The 19,786-nt window shown below is 43.2% G+C and overlaps 2 protein-coding genes across 8 annotated transcripts in view; both read right to left on the bottom strand.

Annotated features, from left to right (window-relative positions):
- The window catches only part of LOC106603119 (zinc finger protein ubi-d4), a 27,147-nt gene extending 7,361 nt beyond the window's left edge, over nt 1–19,786 (bottom strand). For 3 of the 7 annotated variants that reach the window (XM_082974481.1, XM_082974484.1, XM_082974483.1), the window contains exons 1-7: nt 19,571–19,786; nt 5,746–5,906; nt 2,192–2,299; nt 1,873–2,051; nt 1,671–1,763; nt 1,451–1,535; nt 1,151–1,192 (exon numbers count right to left, since the gene is read on the bottom strand). In XM_082974481.1, coding sequence (XP_082830607.1) covers nt 1,151–1,192; nt 1,451–1,535; nt 1,671–1,763; nt 1,873–2,051; nt 2,192–2,299; nt 5,746–5,906; nt 19,571–19,632 — 730 coding nt within the window. In that variant the 5' untranslated portion in view covers nt 19,633–19,786. Of the gene's footprint in view, nt 1–1,150; nt 1,193–1,450; nt 1,536–1,670; nt 1,764–1,872; nt 2,052–2,191; nt 2,300–5,745; nt 5,907–7,463; nt 7,544–19,570 lie in introns of those variants that run through there. The other 4 variants (XM_014196376.3, XM_014196378.3, XM_082974482.1 and 1 more) reach the window with 4 other exon arrangements.
- Nucleotides 9,038–19,730, bottom strand: LOC106603120 (cdc42 effector protein 2). The gene is made up of 2 exons (XM_014196380.3): nt 19,571–19,730; nt 9,038–14,868 (listed from the first exon to the last, which is right to left on the bottom strand). The coding sequence occupies exon 2, from the start codon at nt 14,528–14,530 to the stop codon at nt 13,760–13,762; it is 771 nt and encodes a 256-aa protein (XP_014051855.1). The 5' UTR covers nt 14,531–14,868; nt 19,571–19,730; the 3' UTR covers nt 9,038–13,759.

Below are 19,786 nucleotides of genomic sequence, written 5' to 3'. Positions count from 1 at the left end.
TACTCAGGGTTATAAATAGATGGATTTGTGGTGGGACTGTCTGAGTCGTGGAAACAAAGATGTCAGTGTTTTGCCCCAGCCTCAGGTCTAGCATAAGATGTACCAGCAGACCAAACACTTCCTCCCTCCCTTCCTCTCGCTCGCCCTCCCACGCTCTCTTAATCCCTCCACTCACTCAATCACCCTCTCATTTCTTCATCTGATTTCTAGAGGGGCAAGATTACTGACTAGGTCAGCTCCCAGCCCCCTGTCCCTTTCCCAGCCTGCCAGTCAAAGGCCATGGTGCAGAACCCAGGTTAGTATTCTTCTGAATGGACAAGGCTCTTAACAACATTCCTCCCACCCACAGGCATTGCATAGGCACTCTCACACCAGGACCCACACAGCCCCAAGCTGGTGGTTCAAAACAAACGCAGAGGCACTACTTCACTCTAAGAAACAGGTGAGGAGGACGAGACAGGACAGGACGTAGATGAGTTAAGAAAAAAGTAATTGAGTTAAGAAATGCAAAATGAGTGTGCGGCTCTCCTTTATTTTTTAAAGAAATGCAAATGAGACATACTAAATTAAGAGACACAAAGCCAGATTATGACAAACATATAGCCAACAGTTGATTGGCTGTAGTGTGTGTAATAAGTGTGCAATACAGAGCCAAGACAGTCCTGAAGACAAACTACTGTTGGAGTAGCCTAAATGTAAATTAGGATAAAATAATACAAATTTACACTGCTACTTAAACTGTGGTGGAAACCAAGCACAGAGAAGGCATCTCCACACTACACATTTACAATCCACTCTCAAGCATATCAAGTTAACTTTGACTTCAAGTCAATTGAATTTTACCTTAAATGAGAGCCATTTAGTGGATGAGGGGAGGCAGCGACATTTAGCATGGTCTATGGGTTCAACTAATCTCAAAGTGTTCTACATTTAGCATGGTCTATGGGTTCAACTAATCTCAAAGTGTTCTACATTTAGCATGGTCTATGGGTTCAACTAATCTCAAAGTGTTCTACATTTAGCCTAGTCTATGGGTTCAACTAATCTCAGTGTTCTACATTTAGCCAACACACACAGAGAGAGAAAAACAAACATGCATTAAGCAGACTGGACTGGAGGCAGAGGAAAAAGAAATGCGAGAGAAATATACCTCTTTCAGAAGGTTTTGAAATATGCTTTTGTTTGAAAGTGTCTGAAAGAGAGGAGAGAGAGAGAGCATAGACAGAAAGACTCAGAAGTACAGTCACAGACAGAGAGAATCAGAAAGGCATCAACAATGCGCCCGAGTGTCTGAGTTTCAGCTGCAAGAGATGACAATTTCAGGAGCTAAAAACAACAGACTGACTGCTTCCCAGGATGAGAGTTCCTAGAGAGTAGCCCCCTCTGCAAAGGCCCATCTGTACTCCCACTGTTCCCCACCCAGGCTCTGCTGCACCCCCCTGGGACTCACTGTCACAGGAGTAGGGCTTGTCCTTGTCCTCCAGCGCAGCCGCCGCAGCGTCCAGCTTCTTCTTGGCACTGCTTACTCCACGACCCTGTGGACAAACACACCGTCATAACACACCATCCCCAATATCATAGGTACAGTCATGTTGCCGCACTGGACACCATTTCAGATGACATGCCCTTAACATCACTAACAATTATTGGTTTAGAATAGCTTCGCTCACCTTTCCCTTTCCTTTGCCTCTTCTTTTTGGGGTGTCCTCCTCATAGTCCTCATCCTCCAAGTCATCCAGGAAGTCATCTGGCTCCAGGACTCTCTGTGTTGACAGAGGAATGCATGTAGCTGTAGTAGCTAGTGTCACTGGAGGAGTAGTAAACAAGCTAGGTATCACACACGGTCCATCCAACCACAGCAGGCTACGTTACCTTTCTGATGCGTGCTGCAGGGGTGACCGCCCCACCAGTGTAGTCTGTCAGACTGGACTCCTCCTCAGGCCCTCGGAGCTCCGGAGGAACCCGTTTGTCCAGGGGTTCTCCCTTCAGCAGGGCCTCCAGACTGCTGCCATCAGAGGACAGGGAATCCTTCTTTAACCCCAAGTCCAGCTCTACAGACAGGGAGAACCACAAACAACCTTTACACATGAGTAAAGAACAAACAGGAAAATGATGCACAGAGGGGCACACAAACATGTCAACACAGCTTTAGTATTATTAAGCAGCGCAGTATGTCATGATAAGGACGTACCTGACTTTAGAGGAGGGAAGACGAGCCGGGGATCCTCTGGGGGGTGGGCTCGTCTTTTCTTCCTCCACCTGCGGGATGGGTAGGTGTACAACTGTCCTGGGGCCATGCCTGAGAGAGGACAGATAGTTGCATGTTAGTGAGCACCCTATGTCCCCACAGTGACAGCACATGCATACAGTGCCTTCGGAAAGTATTCAGACCCCTTGACTTTCCCCACATTTTGTTACGTTACAGCTGTGTTCTAAAATGGATTAAATAAAAAAATCTTGGTCAATCTACAGACAATACACCATATGACAGAGCTTGAGAGGATCTGCAGAGAATGGGAGAAACTCCCCAAATACAGGTGTGCCAAGCTTGTAGCGTCATACCCAAGAAGACTCGAGGCTGTAATCGCTGCCAAAGGTGCTTCAACAAAGTACTGAGTAAAGGGTCTAAATACTTATATAAATGTGATCTGTTTTTATTTTTAATACATTTGCAAACATTTCTAAAAAACATTTTTTTTAATGGGGTATTGTGTGTAGATTGATGAGGTGGAAAACGATTTAATCCATTTTAGAATAAGGCTGTAACGTAAATAAAATGTGGAAAAAGTCAAGGGGTATGAATACTTTTCCGAATGCACTGTATATAGCCATGTTATCGTTACTCATTATGTATTTACTACTTGTGTTATTGTTTTTCTATATTTTTCTTTCTGCATTGTTGGGAAGGGCCGTAAGTAAGCATTTCACTCTTACATGCTGACCACACCGCTCGCGTCGCAAAATAAACTTAAAATACAAGTTATTGAATTATTGCACCCACACTGCTCGCGCGCACCAACAAGAGTCTGCGCTGCCAAGCGTTAAAATACAGTGCCTTGCTAAAGTATTCATCCCCCTTGACGTTTTTCCTATTTTGTTGCATTACAACCTGTAATTGAAATTGATTTTTATTTGGATTTCATGTAATGGACATACCAATTTGGACTATTTTGTGTGAAGCAAAAAAAATTACTTAAAATTACTAATTTTAAAAGATAAAAAACGGAAAAGTGGTGCGTACATATGTATTCACCCCCTTTGCTATGAAGCCCCTAAATAAGATCTGGTGCAAACAAATTACCTTCAGAAGTCACATAATTAGTTAAATAAAGTCCACCTGTGTGCAATCTAAGTGTCACATGATCCCTTGGTGGTGCCCTATATATACACCAAGCAAGCGGCATCATGAAGACCAAGGAGCTCTCCAAACAGGTCAGGGACAAAGTTGTGGAGAAGTACAGATCAGGGTTGGGTTATAAAAAAAAATATCAGAAACTTTGAACATCCCACAGAGCACCATTAAATCCATTATTAAAAAATTGAAAGAATATGGCACCACAACAAACCTGCCAAAAGAGGTCCATCCACCAAAACTCACAGACCAGGCAAGGAGGGCATTAATCAGACAGGCAACAAAGAGACCAAAGATAACCATGAAGGAGCTGCAAAGCTCCACAGCGGAGATTGGAGTATCTGTCCATAGGACCACTTTAAGCCGTATTCTCCACAGAGCTGGGCTTTATGGAAGAGTGGCCAGAAAAATGCCATTGCTTAAAGAAAAAAAATAAGCAAACACGTTTGGTGTCACCAAAAGACATGTGGGAGACTCCCCAAACATATGGAAGAAGGTACTCTGGTCAGATGAGACTAAAATTGAGCTTTTTGGCCATCAAGGTAAATCCTGTCTCAAAGCTCTATGGACAATTCCTTCGACCTCATGGCTTGGTTTTTGCTCTGACATGCACTGTCAACTGTGGGACCTTATACAGACAGGTGTGCGCCTTTCCAAATCATGTCCAATCAATTGAATTTACCACAGGTGGACTCCAATCAAGTTGTAGAAACATCTCAAGGATGATAAATGGAAACAGGATGCACCTGAGCTCAATTTCAAGTCTCATAGCAAAGGGTCTGAATACTTATGTAAATAAGGTATTTCAGTTGTGTGTTTTTTTTTACACAATTTGCAAAAATGTCTAAAAACCTTTTGCATTGTCATTATGGGGTATTGAGTGTAGATTGATGAGGAAAATGTATTTTTTTAATCAATTTTAGAATAAGGCTGTAACGTAACAAAAAGTGGAAAAAGTGAAGGGGTCTGAATACTTTCCGAATGCACTGTATGTGTGTCAGTATGTGAGATTGTGTGTACTTTGTGTTCAGGTACTTTGGCTGGTAAAAGCTGTGTTTGTGGTTTAAGTCACTTTTAAGGAAACATACTTGATGTATTGTCAAGTTCAGGATATTACACGTTGAGTTTGATATATTGACAAATAGTTATGTCTGGCGCAAACCCAGCACCTCTTATCACCCCGAGAACACCATCCCCACAGTGAAGCATGGTGGTGGCAGCATCATGCTGTGGGGATGTTTTTCATCGGCAGGGAAAGGGAAACTGGTCAGAATTGATGGAATGATGGATGGTGCTAAATACAGGGAAATTCTTGAGGGAAACCTGTTTCAGTCTTCCAGAGATTTGAGACTGGGATGGAGGTTCACCTTCCAGCAGGACAATGACCCTAAGTATACTGCTAAAGCAACACTCGAGTGGTTTAAAGGGAAACATTTAAATGTCTTGGAATGGCCTAGTCAAAACCCAGACCTCAATCTAATTGAGAATCTGTGGTATGACTTAAAGATTGCTGTACATCAACGGAACCCATCCAACTTGAAGAAGCTGGAGCAGTTTTGCCTTGAAGAATGGTGGCTAGATGTGCCAAGGTCATAGAGACTTACCCCAAGAAACTTGGTAACTGGTTATACCCACATGGGTGAATGAAAGACAAACTGAGGTCGGTCGTGGTAATACTATTAGATGCCAATCGCCATATAAAGTCCAAAGAAGAAAAAGCCTGGAAGGAGGAGAAATGACTAGAAACGATTTGGTTGACCGTTTTGTATTTGGATTAATTGTCGGAGTAGAGGACCTTGTGCATTTCAGGTAAAATAACTCAACGTTTATATCCCAGGACAAATTAGCTAGCAACAGCAAGCTAGCTAAATAGGACAAATTAGCTAGCAACTGCAAGCTAGCTAGCTAAATTGACATAAATGTTTAATGCTTTTCGACCTGTCCCCAAATTAATTTTATTGGTTCAGAGTTTGCTTTGATATTTTAACCTGCGTGTCATGATCGCGTTTGGTGTGGGGGGACAAAATAAATGTGCGCACGATGGCGCGGACGGTTTGGGTACGGTGTTAGTCTACAACTGTTGTTTACGAAGCATGTGAAAATAAAACATTTGAAGTGTACCTACAACTAAATACATTCTAGACTTATGTGGACCCATCAAAAGGCATTTACTGTGACATATCTAAAAGACTTGGTTTAATGTTTCAGCTTACATAGCTCAACCCAAGTTCTCCAGAGGGCTTGAACTACAGTGCTCTCTCTTGTTCTCATCTCCAGATCATGAGAAGGTGGTGAATGACATAGCCTACTACTCGAATCTGTGAACTCAGTAGTTCTGAAAGAAAACTCCTACGCGACTTACAGTTAGTGTGTATGCGTACTGTATTTCTAACCTGGTCCCCTGTGTCTCTTCTCCATCCAAATGTAGCAGTTGCTCTGCGCCACTCCAGTCTGAGAGTCCAGGAAGGGCATTCGAACACTCCTCTCCGCACATAGCCGGGCGTTGTAGTTATGGCACTGCTCCATGGCATCTCTGTAGTACTGCTCTCCAAGCCTGCACCCTCACACAGAGAGGAGCAGCCAGGGACAAGTTAGCACTATGAAACAGACTGCCTGTGTATACTGTGATAAGAAGTATACATTCATGCACTGACAGTACCTGGTTCGTTTCTCTACCATAGGGGTAGGTGTGGTATGTGGTCCTACCACCTCATGCTATCTGAATTCTAGGCTACCTCTCTACTATGCCGTAAAATAGGCTCAAAATAATTAAAACTTCAAAGCCTTTATCACAGCCTCAGCTAAAACCCTTATTGTCCCTTTTATGCTGGCACCTCGGAGCAGCAGGCAAGCAAACTATGTAATTGTGTCCCTGGACTTAGTAACTGGTGAGAATGTGTCAGCAGGTGCTCTTTTGTTGGCTTGGCAACGGCGTCTGCCTGGTATGAAGCACAGCCTCTGCTGGTTCAGATTTTCAACACGAATCCGCATGAGTGAAACACATTTTTTTACTTACCTAAATGCTCTGTGGGGTGTCCTGAAAGCTTCGTAATACTATCATTTTAAATCTATTTTATGCAAAATGATACGAAAGCTTTTGGGAAATAAGCGTAATAACTGGTTGTAATAACTTGGTTGTATTGTCTTGATGAAAACCACATCTGATTCATATCACCGAACTCCTTCGGCAAAAGTTATCTTTAACACTGCCCCAAAGACATTACTTTTATAGTGACTAATGCATTGTGGTGACACATGGACTTCCTGTTGTAAAGCGCAACAAAACATGCATTCCACATAAAAGCATGCCAGGACAACATCTGCAGACAGTGTCAGCAGATAAATTCAGAACACATATTGTACAAGACCTGGACTAATTTCTAACTAGTAGGCCTAACCTTACATACTACAACAACAGTCTCTATGCACTCTAAGAAGCTAAACGTAACAACCAAGTTGCCAACGGGATATCCGCAACTCTCTATCCGTAATCCTACTAATTCAAAAGGGGAGTTTGAAAACACACACGGTGAGAGTAAAGCGGGTCAGTGACTTGCTAGTTAGCTAGCAACATTAGATCGCTACCACAATGACTGCACTTCTTCATGTACATTTGCTAACTTGTGCCCGACGTTTGGTTAAATAATGAGATTTGGTTCCTTTCGATGTGTTCATTAACCACAACTATTGACAAAACGTTAGCTAGCTGACCTGCTGAGTGTTGACTCTGTGCTGACACAGATGGCTAACTAGCTGGGGTTTATTCATTACGGATAACGTTTGCCATTTAAAAACGAAACGGGGAGGGACCTACCTATATTTGTCCAATATAAACTCTCGTTTGCGTTTTCCGTTTGGAGTAAACGGTTTCTGTTGCAACAGACAAAACGTTTTGCAAGATAATCGGCGTATTACACCACAGGCTAGCCATTTCCTACAGTCCGCAAAGCTCAACTACTCAGTTTGATAACTGAGTTACTCGGTTCCTTTAACGAACATGTTCGGCAATTTACCATAGCAGAAACATGTATATGTTACCACCGACCTTTATTATATTTAAACGTAAAACACATTTGCGTACTTTAACTAGGTGGAAAAGAACAGTACTTACAGTTTGACAACATTCTCAACAACAGCCGCCATCTTGGTTTGCTTTGTCGTGGATAGTTTGCGCCTGCGCGGGGGGGGGTGTTACAATAGCCAGCTATGGGTTTTAGGCACTATGAAATTTCAGACAACATGATTAAATCATGTCTTGTGTAATGTAATTTAGACTTCAGTGTTACTATTATAACTGATTAATGTACTACTTCTAGTGATATACTAAAATGTCCAGCAGATGGAGATGTAACCAAGTGGAAGGAAAGGATCATTCTGGCCAAAGATTTCAGGTAGCTCTTCTGACATGTAAACTGTCAAACTTACTGAATGCTACCCAATTTCAGACCTGTCCGTGCCCCTGTATTGCATCTTTCATGTTAAACCCTTTCCTCTATTCATGACAACCTCATCCTGCTATACCACCCCAGCGGAGGTCTAAACTCAGGCCAGGGAGAAAGAGGCTGGCATCGGCACACGGCAGGCCTTTCCATCATCCTTATCCCCTCAACACATCTGTGTATACCATGCTTCTAGACACACAGCTCTTGTTCCTAGCCAATGAGGGAGACGGTGAAAAACAACACTTTTTTGATTGTGAAACTTACCAGGGGTCTTCTTCGAATGCCACTGGTGTTTTTGTTTTGCAGTTACATCATTTATCCAGGCCAGTGGGGACACATTCCACTTATACTGTAGCGTGAGGTTTTGAGTATGATTAATTTAGAGAGGAATAGATTGTGTGGTTCAAGAATCAACAAGTATATTCTGGAGGTCACCTTAGAAATCTCCTGGCATGTCATTGCTAATGCACCAATCGCTGTGTTTCGCTTTCTCTGCAGAGAAACACAAGAGCTTGTGTAGAAGATCTGAATCGGTGCATATAGGGACTTCCAGGCATTCCCAGAATGGCACAAAAGCGTCTTGTTTCCGCCACTGCATCAAACCCAACTCCTCTCATGGTTTTAATTTTCAAAACTATTCCAGTATAACGAAGGTCAAATAAAATGTGACGCCTGCACTAGAATATAATAATTTTTTTAAATGTAACCTTTATTTAAGTAGGCAAGTCAGTTAAGAACAAATTCTTATTTACAATGACGGCCTACACCGGCCAAACCTGGACAACGCTGGGCCAACTGTGCACCGCCCTATGGAACTCCCAATCACGGCCGGTTGTGATACAGCCTGGAATCTAACCAGGGTGTCTGTAGTGACGCCTCAAGCACTGAGATGCAGTGCCTTAGACCGCTGCGCCACTCGGGAGCCCAATATCTTTCCATCTCTGAAGTTCCTTGAAGACTCAAGCTCAAAGGGGCAGAAAAAAATATCAAGATGAAAACAAATTTACGTTGTTTTTAACTTGTTTGCTGCAACTATTTGCTCTGATCAGAAATACACCATGAGAGAAAAGGTTACAAATAAATATCTTTGTTCTCTCCCTCTCCTCATCTGCCCCAGCGGTTTCACCCCCGTCTCCTTCGGAGATCCTCCTCCTGCAGGGCCCGTCTCAGTGGTGTTCCCAGAGCTATTAAAAAACTGGATGGGCCATGGCAAACACACAACAGAAAAGACAAAACAAGGACGTTGTTTTTCTTGTAACCATATTATTGCATTTATTCATTTACAGCTTGTAATCAATTTTGTGATGCCAGTAAATAATTTGTCCCAGCACGTAAAATACGCCAATTGATAGCAGCATGATAAGTCATCATCAAACACATAATTATTGTGCAAAAATGGAAGATCAGCAAAGGTTATGATGTAAGAGACATCTACAAAACTTTGATAAGTTTGGTGCCTATAGTTCCCTGCGTGTAGCCTCATATCTGGTGATTCCGATATGTGTTTGGTTCTGTATGCTGCAATCCCTTTCTAAAAGAACCAACAGCTACTTGAAGGTCAGGACAAGTAGATAGATACAATGTGAAACATGCCAAAATAACTTGAGTTCAATTATCGTAGGTGGCATAGCATATTTCACAGCTTTAAAAAAAAGGAAGACCAAAGTATGTTCACATAGTCGTATACTGTACATAACGACTTTAACTAGATTGTAAAAGCCAGTGAAGGTTATTAGTGTCAACATTAGTCCAACAACAGTCCTCCACGATGCAGGAGAGGCTGGTGTACTGTACTGAGGAGCTCCAGAGTAAACAGACACAGTCTTACGTAACACCATCCTGGCCTGGCCACGGTCAGCAGGACAGCTCCAGTATCTGGACCAGGCTTGGGCTACGGATCAGACTGTGCTGCAGTACATCTTATCACATCCTCTCTCTCTCTCTCTCTCTCTCTCGGAGTTGAAGCATATGTCTACTAATACAGTCCTCTTCCCAAAATGTCAGCTATGGAGTCCAAGGGCTTTTCCAGCTGATTTAGAAATCACATAAAGCATGCACAGGGTGGATTTTATGGAATGAGACCATTATATGTTGATAGATATGGCCTGATGAGTTGATATACAAAAGTAAACATAGACATTAGAGCAGTTTAAAAGCTGTAATTCATGGAACTATGCTGTTACAATGCTTGCCAACAGGTTTGTTGTAAATGTTAACATTTTATTGTGCAGGAAAGGGTTTATTGTACTTCAGTGAGTTTGTCAAAGTAAAGTATAAAGAAATGTAATCTAATATGAGACTATAATGACATTGTTAAGCGTTACGCACAAACGTAGTCTGTTTTCCTACAATATGGTATATCTTGGTATAATGTGTTAACGGGAAATCCAACATGTTGTGCCATTGGTCCATCCTCAAGGTAAACCTAACCATCATTGGTCCACCGTTATCAAAGAACCAATGTATGTTCTATATTAAATTATCTATCATCTCACATCCAAAATATTTTCTACAATGTTCAAGTGAATCCGTGCACCTCTGGGTGCAAATAATCATGCATATGTTATTGGGTTTGTGAAGAATCAATATCCCGTTATCATTTTCCAGTTGACTGCTACATTCTAATTAAAATAATATTGAAAAATAATATACAGTACCAATCAAAAGTTGACACACCTACTCATTCAAGGATTTTCCTTTATTTTGACTATTTTCTACATTGCAGAATAATAGTGAGGAATTAAAAAATATGAAATAACACATATGTAATCATGTAGTAACCAAACAAGTGTTAAAACAAATCAAAATATATTTTATATTTGAGATTAACCCAAAAATATATTTGAGATTCTTCAAAATAGCCACCCTTTGCCTTGACGACAGCTTTGCACACTCTTGGCATTCTCTCAACTAGCTTCACAAGCTTTTCCAACAGACTTGAAGGAGTTCCCAAATATGCTGAGCACTTTTGGCTGCTTTTTCTTCACTCTGCAGTCCAACTCATCCCAAACGGGTTGAGGTTGGTGATTGTGGAAGCCAGGTCATCTGATGCAGCACTCCATCACTCTCCTTCTTGGTCAAATAGCCCTTACACAGCCTGGAAGTGTGTTGGGTCATTGTCCTGTTGAGAAACAAATGATAGTCCCACTAAGCGCAAACCAGATGGGATGGCGTATCGCTGCAGAATGCTGTGGAAGACATGCTGGTTAAGTGTGCCTAAATAAATCACAGACAGTGTCACAAGCAAAGCACCCCCACACCTCCATGCTTCACGGTGGGAACCACACATGCAGAGATCATCCGTTCACCTACTCTGCGTCTCACAAAGACACGACGGTTGAACCAAAAATCTCACATTTGGACTCATCAGACCAAAGGACATATTTCCACCGGTCTAATGTCCATTGCTCATGTTTCTTGACCCAAGCAAGTCTCTTCTTATTATTGGTGTCCTTTAGTAGTGGTTTCTTTGCAACAATTCGACCATGAAGTCCTGATTCATGCAGTCTCCTCTGAACAGTTGATGTTGAGATGTGTCTGTTACTTGAACTCTCTGAAGCATTTATTTGGGCTGCAATCTGAGGCTGGTAACTCTAATGAACTTATCCTCTGCAGCAGAGGTAACTCTGGGTCTTCCTTTCCTGTGGCGGTCCTCATGAGAGCCAGTTTCATCATGGCGCTTGATGGTTTTTACAACTGCACTTGAAGAAACTTTCTACGTTCTTGAAATCTTATAGATTGACTGACCTTCATGTCTCAAAGTAATGATGGACTGTCGTTTCTCTTTGCTTATTTGAGCTGCTCTTGCCATAATATGGACTTGGTCTTTTACCAAATACGGCTATCTTCTGTATACCACCCCTACCTTGTCACACCACAACTGATTGGCTCAAACCCATTAAGGAAAGAAATTCCACAAATGAACTTAACAAGGCACACCTGTTTTTTGAAATGCATTCCAGGTGACTACCTCATGAAGCTGGTTAAGAGAATGCCAAGAGTGTGCAAAGCTGTCATCAAGACAAAGGGTGGTTACTTAGAAGAATCTCATGTATTTTTTGGTTTCTACATGATTCTGTGTTATTTCATAGTTTTGATGTCTTCACTATTATTCTACAATGTATAAAATAGTCAAAATAAAGAAAACCCCTTGAATGAGTAGTTGTGTCCAAACTTTTGACTGGTACTGTATACCCCATGAAGCAAATGGTGATCTGGCAACTCTACCCTGTACTGTATTAGTTTGTAACTTCCACAAATTTCAGACTTGAAAAATGTATCAACCCTTACAAGAATGTCCATTAATTATGATCCATATAATCATTCACATGTCCTGTTGCTACAGTATTATTTTCCTGCTGTAGCAAACTGTCTCAAATTAAAATCCTCTCTCTGTATCTTGTAACAAGAATTCCAAATAACATTGGTAAAAGTCTGATTCGGAACTTCTCTGTGTTGGTACAGAGCACACAAGCACTTGGAGGGCTACAGCGGTGAGATAATCTCCAAACGTGTCCAACATCTCAATTACCAGAGCATGAGGGCCAGTTTAAGCGGCTATCTGTAGATCTGCTGAAAAGTCAAAAGATGTGGAACTGAGCTCTCTAACACTCATTGTCTCTCCTGATACAAAGTTACAGCTTTCATATTCTTGCATCAAAAATAACAAAAGCTGGAAAATGACACATCTGACTCAGGGAGGTGACCTTCTCTACCACTCTGGATCGTTGTCCTTGCAGACATAAAAAAATTAAATGAATGTAACCTTTATGGGACTCCCAATCACGGCCGGTTGTGATACAACCTGGAATCGAACCAGGGTCTGTAGTGATGCCTCTTGCACTGAGATGCAGTGCCTTAGACCGCTGCGCCACTCGGCAGACACCCTCCCTGTAGTACAGTTCATCTTTCAATAAGAGTGTCTTTGATAATATATATATCCAACCATGAATAGAATGTCAGTTCCAGAATAGTTTTGTAAGCTGGATAAATCTGTGTGACAGACACCAAACTGTGATCTTAGCTAATCATTCAGTAGAATACGCTATGCTACAGCCATTCAATCTGTCTTTGAGCGTTAAGGGATGTTAATGGTTAGCTCGGTCCACAACATTATGTTATTATATTTTTCTATCTTGAAATACAAGGGCAAATGTTAATCAGTGACTGAAATTTTGCGCTACTTGCAGTTCAAACTGTGATCTCAGGAGCACGGACAGTAGTCTACAGCTCAGGTGCAGTTCAAACTGTGATCTCAGGAGCACGGACAGTAGTCTACAGCTCAGGTGCAGTTCAAACTGTGATCTCAGGAGCACGGGCAGTAGTCTACAGCTCAGGTGCAGTTCAAACTGTGATCTCAGGAGCACGGGCAGTAGTCTACAGCTCAGGTGCAGTTCAAACTGTGATCTCAGGAGCACGGACAGTAGTCTACAGCTCAGGTGCAGTTCAAACTGTGATCTCAGGAGCACGGACAGTAGTCTACAGCTCAGGTGCAGTTCAAACTGTGATCTCAGGAGCACGGACAGTAGTCTACAGCTCAGGTGCAGTTCAAACTGTGACCTTCAGGTTTTACAATACCATTTCACTCCCACTGACAAATATGATCCCAGTCAGATACATGCTGACCTCAGTTCCTGACCAGCAGTATATTCTTTCACCGGATTCTTCATATCCTCTTTGGAGGAAGGGTAGAGGAGATTTAACAGTGTCAGCTTTTGGCTCATTGTCACTTCATTTCGTACTTACTAAATTAAGTAATTCACATGGAAAAGTGTAGAAAGATATTCAACATCAATTTAAAACACTAACAGCAACTGAAGTTAAGTTCCAGAAAAAAGCACTATATATGAGCGTACTACTGTACAAATCCAGCCCTGTAATCCAGCAAGGCTTGGTTGAGGTCAGAACCTCCTCTTATACACTAAGGAGGTCAGTAAGAGGACAGAGGGCCGAGAGCTTCTCATGGTCAGGTGTAGAGCTCCTGCCGCCCTCCCTGCAGACAGGTTCCGTTGAGGCCACTGAGGCGCTGGCTATCCATAATCTGCAGCACGTCGTCCAGGATGGAGGGGCCCAGGTCCAGGTGCAGGGAGAGCAGGGAGCCTGCATGGGACAGGTAGGGGCGCTCCTGGCCCCCATCATCCAGATAAGGGTCCTGGATACACACATCCTCGCCTGATGACAACCTGGGGGAGGGCGGGCAGAACTGGAACGTCTTGCTGGGAGCCTGTGCTGAAGGAGAAGACGAGTCCAGGCCTGGGTGACGGGGCGTCAGGATCTCATCATCCAGGTGCAGTCGGGGAGGCTTGGGGGGAGGGGGCGCGTTCTGAGGCAGATGGGGGCGGGCGGAGGAAGGTGCAGAGGTGACTGGTAGGGTGATGGCCTGCACCCCTTCGATGACGGGCAGCGAGAGGGCGTTCTTCAGCAGGGGGGAGCTCTCTGAGGAGGGTGTGTGTCCGCTGTCGCTGGCAGTACGGCTGAACTGGAAGGGCTCTGCGTACATGGAGGAGCACTGAGACAGGTTGTGGCCCTGCTGCCCAGGGAGAAGGTGGAACTTCCCCTGCAGGAAGGACAGGTCCCCAAACAGGTCGTCGTCCCCCCCGCCGCTGCCGATATGGATGGTGTGGCGGAAGTCCCCCAGCGGAGGACTGATCATGTCAGATGAAAGGATGTCCCGCAGCTTCTCCTTCTTCCCCTTCCTGCTCCGCCGCTTCAGATAGATGGGCGCCTTGGTGGACATGTCGGGAGCCCTCCCTGGGCAGCAGAGACTCAGCTCCTGCAACAACGTGAGGGGAGGTGGTGGGGAGAAGAGGCCGGGCAGTGCTCCTCTCTGAATCAGACACAGGGAGAAGGAATCGGGCTGGCTGGCTGAGCTAAACTATTAACGGTCAAATCAGGTCTAGTGATCAGGGAGGACTGCTACTTCTGCAGTCAGTTTTAAATGATGAATAGTACCAAACAAAGTCCACATCACTCTCTTGGAATAGAGCTTCAGTGAGCAGGATGTAGGGTTGACACTTTGGCTGCGGAGGAGGTTTCTTGGTGAGGTAAAATGATTATGTCCACAGTTTTAATCAACTGCAGAAAGAAGCAGAAGAAAGCCATTAGAATAGAAAACTATTACAAAACCCGTGTTATAAAATGCATGCTTTATAAACATGCAGGAATAATCCTCTGCCATGAGAGAACTTCACTTCTTATGTTCTGAAACATCATTTATAGGGAAAATAAACACTCAAGCGTTGATACAGGAGGGGAAACCTCTAGCATGAAACAACCGTGACACGTACAAACCCAGGGACCCCTTAAGCCTAATTTGATTAGCATCTCTGAAAACGTTATTTACACTGACCAAACACACTGAGTTTAATAAGTTGAGATAAAATAAACCCATATTTCCATCGTATCATTTTAGGACAGGACATAAAATAATGACTCAGTCTATTGTTGCTGGCAACACAGCGTGGGAAAAAGGCTTTTCTAGTTTTGATGAATCCTGGAATGAATTCATCCTGATCCACGGCGGAGGAATGATAGGGAGATGTGTGAGGGTGTGAATAAGGGAGGACATTTTTAGTAGCCTGTCTAGAGGACGAGAGAGAGGTTAACCTGGTTTAAACAGATTTAGGGAGCTTTAGTGAAGCAGGTGTGTGTGTGTGTGTGTGTGTGTGTGTGTGTCAGGCTGGTGTCTGATGGAGGCAGATTAAAGTGCTGCTGCTCAGTAAGGGCCTTGGCCCTGGGGGCACAGGAGATAGACAGGGCCAAGGCCAAGCAGAGCAGGAGAACCTGGGTATGAGAGAGATGGGATGACTTGCATGCCGCTGACATTAACTCAAGCTTCTTAGGTTTTAGTTATGACACAGCTATACAGTGGCACCACCGCGTGCACACGAGGAGCCTAAGCATCAGTCACTCACAGAGGATTTCCATTAACGTTTGCTGTCAGCTACTGTGCAAAGATTACTCTGCAACAAAAACAAAACAACGCCTCCCTTCTGCCTAGCATACGGAACACAATAACTGACCTCAACGTGTATACAAAGTATACAATGGTAGAGTAATAGTGAATTGAAGCCACGAAAGGCACCAGTGGGAACAATATAATGTCACATGATGTCAGGGTTGCAGAGCGAGAGGAGCTAGTCCAACCAACTTGATCGGGGCTCTGCTGAGCATGAACAGAGTGCATTCTGGGTGGTGACAGATGCCTCTCACAATAGCACAGACACACATTGTTAACTAACACACACACAGAGAGACAGAGAGAGAGACAGAGAGAGAGAGAGAGAGAGAGAGAGAGAGAGAGAGAGAGAGAGAGACAGAGACAGAGACAGACAGAGAGAGAGACAGAGAGAGAGAGAGAGAGACAGAAGAGGAAAGGAATGAGAGAGGAGGGGAGAGAGAAAGAGAGAAAGGGGTAGCAGTGCCAACTGAATGACTGGTCTGTGGAGATAATGACTGACAGAGAGAAAGAGAGGGAGAGAGCTGAGCTCTGCTCTATTTGGCCATAGTGAGGAAGCCTCTCTCTCAGGGGCACCATTGTGGACCCAGACTGTGTACGTGAATACTTTACAACGGTCTAAAGCACACGATCAATCTAGTTCATTAAAATGAGAAGGGTAAAAGAAGCATCAGGACAATGAGAATTTAATAATGTAGTAGGATACTATCTAATCACTTAAAAAGGTTTGGACAAAACATTGTAATGAGATTCTAGCCTTGCCTCAGATCCTCTGTTGTGTTCGTATGGAACAGCTATACATACGCCTACCAGACTAATGAAAAACCTTTGCCTCCATAAAATCCATTTGTCAGAGTTAACAGATCACCATTATCACAGGTCAAAAGTATTTAACCCTGGTCCCAGCAGGTTATGACTTACACATACTGCATTTAAACTTAATGTACATTTAACATCCTCAAAAACACATTTGCTCTTCCCCTTTCATATAGGCCTATTCACTCAAACACACAGCACATTCACCGAGAGAGAGAGAGCTCTTGCACATTGTAAGCAGTTTCCAAGGCCTGTCCTTCCCCAAACTGGTGTTAAACATATTTTAAAGAATGCTTTGCCTACATAACAAAGGGGCCAAGATCTTGGTAGACCCCTGGGTTTAAAGATTCTGGTCACATGATATTAATGAGGTCATTTTGCTCCGGTTCTGCTGAACTGCAACCGTCCGGAGGGCAGGTTGGCCATTATAAAGCCCAACCACAGATACAGCAACTGGCACAGCTATGGTCAAAGCTAAGGGACAGCTTCCCTGAGCCATTACTTCACACACACTGGCCATCTGAGTTGTGAGAGATGCCACTTATCAAGTTGATAGGAGCCAAGGTTGTGGAGACAATCTTGTGACATGTCTCGGATATCTCCCAAAAAAAAAGCAGCCAGAGTTGCTTGTTGGGGGGGGGGGGGGGGGGTGTCAGTGTAAAAAGTATGTGTCAGAAGCTGGGTCATTGTACAACATGGGTGTCAAACTCGTTCTACGGAGTGCCTAGTGACTTCCTGTTTCTCTTTTCAATTAAGACCTAGACAACCAGGTGAGGGGAGTTCCTTACTAATTAGTGACCTTAATTCAATCAAGTACAAGGGAGGAGGGAAAACCCCCAGACACTCGGCGCTCTGTGGAATGAGTTTGACACGTGTTATACAATATGTTGACACATCAATCTTTGTTTCCTGCCATTTTATCATGCATTGTATTCTCCTCAAGTTCAGTTCCGGTTCAGAAACGGAATAATCACTTTCAAGCTGGTTCAAAAATACACAGGAAAAATAAAACACAGGAATCTGAAGGGTCTGTTTTGACACGCCCCTTTCATATTGTCCAAAAGTGTAGCTTCTTGAGTCTCAACTTGTTTCCTCCACACACAAGAGGTGAGCTTAATCCATACAATTACCAGGCTTTATCAGACAGTTTTTAACTGCCACAGCTGAGATTGCACAGCACTTGTGAAGCCCTTGAAAAGCTTGTTCATTGGTTAGATAATGCATGGAACATACTGTCACAACGTTTTTGGCCCAGGCTGCCATTGCAAGTTCACATAAAGAGCACAGTCAGAGGTCGAAGAAGGACATTGTTCACCCAGCACATACTGTTAACTGCAACCAAGCGCTTTTTGGAACAATGCTCACAGTGTCAGCATTCAAACTGTTCTGTCACGGGAGGCCAGTGAAAGACAACAGGCCTCAACAGTTGAAGGGATGATAACTTCATTCTGCGTTTAAAATTATTTCACTGCTGCGGGGCTGGAGAATTGTGGTATGCTTGAAAGAAGTCAGGTGTTATGTCTTGATCCCACCGAAAGCGTCATCTGGATATGTGTGCAACAAAAGTTCAACGTTCACCTTCTGCTACCATTTCTGTCAAGCCGTCTACACATACAGTTTGACGCAGACGTTCGATGTATGGACCACACAGAACGCAATGCTGCAAGGCAAACGCAGCGTTCCATTGGAAACGAATGTACTTCTGGTGTACCAAAACGCAACGTCACGGTCGGTGTGATGAAGGCGTTAGTGAAAAACATCTGCTTTCACGAGCCTTTCAAGAAAAGTGGAGCTGAAGGATTTTTGGATCGTAACATTTTTAGATTCCTTTCTCATGATATAAACAGAACCCTGCCGACAATTATTTAAAAAATCCTCACCTATTAAGGAAAAATTAGGGAATACTCCTCTAGCGCTCGAAAGTATTGTGAAAGTGTGAGGTTTGGTAAACAATAGAGAAGCAGAATTTGCATAAACATATACACACTAATTGATTTGAGGATCGTAGCACATTACCCAAAATCCACCTCTGTCCCAGGAAGAGAGAGCAAAGGGAACAGGATCGAGATTCTCAATGTTTCATCCCCCCAACACAATAATTGCCTATATTGTTAGAAATGGCCACTAATCTAGCTAGAATAGAGATATGCTGCAGTATGACAAAACACACTCCCAAAAGGGCTGACTAATGCGCTAACAGAAATGTGGAATCCTCATAATAAGATACGAGTCCCATTTGGTCAGATTCAACAGTGTCAGTAAAACTGAAAGTAGGCCATTTAGTTTCTTAGAAAGTAGGCCACTTAGAAATTTAAATGCGCGTTTGAGTCAGGAAAGTTTCCTCTCATGACCTCAACAAACCAATGTTGCATAAAATGATATTTTAAAAAGTTATTTTACCGGTTGTCCATGCAGTTGGTCCTCTTGGCGGTAGGAATATGAGACAATATATCCACAGGAAAGTATAATTACATACAATTTTAAAAGCACTCTTAGTGCATTTAGATTTATATCACCTGAGGCAGAACCAAGTAAACATGTACACGAGCTAGGCAAGTATGCGTGCATGTATTTTTCATCTTGTGCGCATGTTGTAGGTGATACAAATCGGAATGTAACCAGTGCTATGAAAAGTTGATGTAGCCTAGTTATACTTACCTGTTGATATTGTATCACATTAATACCGCCAAAAGGACAAACCGCATTGACAACCGGTAAAATATGTTGAAATATAATTGTATTCAACATTATGGCATGTAGAGGAAATGTATCTGATTCAAACGCAAATTTTTGCCCGACATAGAATCTATGCAATTCAACGTCTGGTTTCCAGGCAAGATGACATAACCGTCGCCCGACAATCTTTCCGCAGTACCCCTCCTATTCACCTTCTATGATAACTTAGGCTACCTTTTATATAATTTCTACTGGATACATGTCGGTTTATCATAGGCGCTGTGCGCAACATTCAAGAAGGTAGATTAGATCCAAAGACCCGCTTACCTCCCAGCTTCCCGATATCCGTTATGACAGCCCTGACTTTCACCACAAATATGTCTCATCATCTGCCCAGAGCAGGGGGTCGGCTATTCAAGGTTGCGTAAATAGCCTAAAAAGTCCCACCGCTTGGCGATGCGTAGGTGCCTGCATCACAAAACGTAACCACTTCACTTGATCGCGTGTTCCATAGGCTGCGACAGCGACGATGTGGTAGATATG

Source organism: Salmo salar, chromosome 04 (genome assembly GCF_965601325.2).
Source record: "Salmo salar chromosome 04, fSalSal1, whole genome shotgun sequence".
NCBI classification, from domain to species: Eukaryota; Metazoa; Chordata; class Actinopteri; order Salmoniformes; family Salmonidae; genus Salmo; species Salmo salar.
This window is presented reverse-complemented; position numbering and strand designations above follow the sequence as displayed.